General features: G+C 34.8%; 1 protein-coding gene across 8 annotated transcripts in view; it reads right to left on the bottom strand.

Moving 5' to 3' along the window:
• LOC107092921 (ankyrin-3-like) overlaps positions 1-2,353 on the bottom strand; it is a 168,710-nt gene that overhangs the window by 33,381 nt on the left and 132,976 nt on the right. For all 8 annotated transcript variants that reach the window (XM_015387702.1, XM_015387693.1, XM_015387642.1 and 5 more), the window contains one exon: positions 1,786-1,911. In XM_015387702.1, coding sequence (XP_015243188.1) covers positions 1,786-1,911 — 126 coding nt within the window. The remainder of the gene's footprint in view (positions 1-1,785; positions 1,912-2,353) is intronic.

Here is a 2,353-nt window from a genome sequence, read left to right as displayed (position 1 = left end):
ATTTTATCTCTTTTTATTCTTATTTTTTTTATCTTTATTATATTGTATAGTTGGATGTTTGTATATATATTATATAAAACTGTAACTGGAGCGTGTAACAAAAGTAATTTCCATTTTGGGATTAAAAAAGTATTTCTGATTCTGATTATACCAATAGGATTCCCTTTTTCTGAAGATGTCCTTTGTTTTGTTTTTTGTTTTTTTCACACCTGTGTCATAATTTCATTTTAGTTTAAATAAATAACCTGGAGAAGTACAAAACACAAAAAAGGTGTCAGATTTGAGTTTGGACTTTATTTGGGTCATTGTCCTGCAGGGTTACCAAACGAAAAACTCGTTTAAGGGTGTTTTCACACCTTTAGTTCAGTTACTTTGGTCTGTATCAGTTGGTTAGTCTTTTGATAAATATTTTATTGCAGCGCTTTGGTTTGGTGTTACAGAGAAAACTTCAAGCAAAGCAAAAGCTGTCCCCATAAAACAATAAAACAACAACAAAACAAGATCTCCGGCCTGTTTATTGATGAGCCAGAGAATCAAATATAGACCCTAAAAGCAGGTGCTGTTTTTAGAGGTAGTCGAAAAAACTGGATATCGTGAAACACTTATGATTTCCAATATACAGCGATGTATGACTGTAATTAAAAACATTATGTTGCTCTGACATACTGTCAAAGTATTTGCTACTTTGTTTCATTAAAATGGGCGATAACTGTCTTAAAGTTCTCTGTTTTGGTGTAATACAACAATCTGGTGGGAGACACTTTGTGCTGTTTTTAAACAGGTTGCTCTGATCACTCTCAGAGAAATGTTAAAATTTATCTCTATGAAGTGCTTTAACTTACAAAAGCCTTCCTAATCTACAGTACATTTTTGCTAGCTTGTCTTCTTTTATCATGTTTTATTTTTTGGCTTAATGTCCTCCACTTTTCTACTGCAACATTTTCACAGCTCCTTTAGGGAGCACTGCTAAAGGGGCACTATTTAGGTTTATATATTTAACAACGTTATGGAGCGCTTATACATACAAACAGAACCAGAAAGTCAGTTCTGCATCATTGCCATCATTAAATGGAGTAAAATAATCTCAGACTGGACTTGGGCTCAATTCATCCTACTGCTTTCCATGCCTCTCTCTGCTTCATCTTACTTCTTTCACAAATTCCACTTTGGCTCGTTTTAAGAATGAATAATGGCACCAGCTAGTGTACAATAGTACGATTACAACACTGAAAACATTTCTTTTTATAATATTACCAAAAATCAAATGGAATACTTTTTTAATCAATTAAACTATTCATCAACAACTAATCATAAGTTGCCTTTTTCTTGTACCTTTACTAAGAAGTAAAATAATTGAAAGTTTGCATGAGTTTGTAAGCTTGAAGGTTCCTGTCTAAAACAACGTATGGAAAATATTAAGCCCAACACTAGGCCATTTAACCATATTATCCTCCCAGTTTAAAATTGTACCAGGTTGAGGACTTTATTCGTCTTTTATGAGAATTAAATGAGAATGTACCCACTTTAGACCCATTTTAGAGCCATTGTTATCAAATGCAAATAAAGACTGACCTTATTCAACCAGAAATAAGTATCAGAATTAGCTGGTGGTGGAAGGAAACTGGAAATGCCCATTAACATTTTCTATAGGATATTACAAAAGTAGAAATTGTAATGTGGAAAAATGTGAAAAAGTTTAAATGGCATCAGTATGCAGAGCATGAATGTATCTGTATAATCTTCCTCCTCCACACTGGTATTAGATGATGACTAATATGAGAGTACCTTAACACAGAAGGGTAAACGGTTTTCCTTAAAGGCGTAGAAGTTGAGCACCAACTGTTGCCCCGTTTTGGTCAAAGGAGCCAGGTTTCCATAACAATCCACATAAATGGGCCTTCCCTCCAGAACCTAAAATAAATAAAAATCAAGATGTTATTTCTATTGAAAAATGTTGAAGGGAGTAGAACAAATGGTAGATTTGTTGTATTTAGTATTTTAAAGACAGCAGTAACCTTACTTTTAAAGCCGCCGAGGGCCCTGTCACACTTTGCCACTTTAGCCAGCGTATGCCAGACGTCCAAGAATCTCTTTAAATGCTGGCATATGCTGAACTTTCTATGTATTTTTTCAATTTGGGCATATACATAGCATATTCATAACAAGTCTAGAACTTATGTCCAACGACAGCCTAACTTATGCATAATAAATGCATAAAAACAATGAAATGTCAGAAGCCAGTGTCCTGAGGGGAGCAGCGATGCACCCTGAGGCTGGCCAGCATAAAAAGATTTATTTGATTGCGCTATTACCGTATTTTCACGACCATAAGGCGCACCGTACTAAAAGGCGC

This window comes from Cyprinodon variegatus, unplaced genomic scaffold, assembly GCF_000732505.1.
Source record: "Cyprinodon variegatus isolate N-32 unplaced genomic scaffold, C_variegatus-1.0 Scaffold18, whole genome shotgun sequence".
Classification (NCBI taxonomy): Eukaryota; Metazoa; Chordata; class Actinopteri; order Cyprinodontiformes; family Cyprinodontidae; genus Cyprinodon; species Cyprinodon variegatus.
This window is presented reverse-complemented; position numbering and strand designations above follow the sequence as displayed.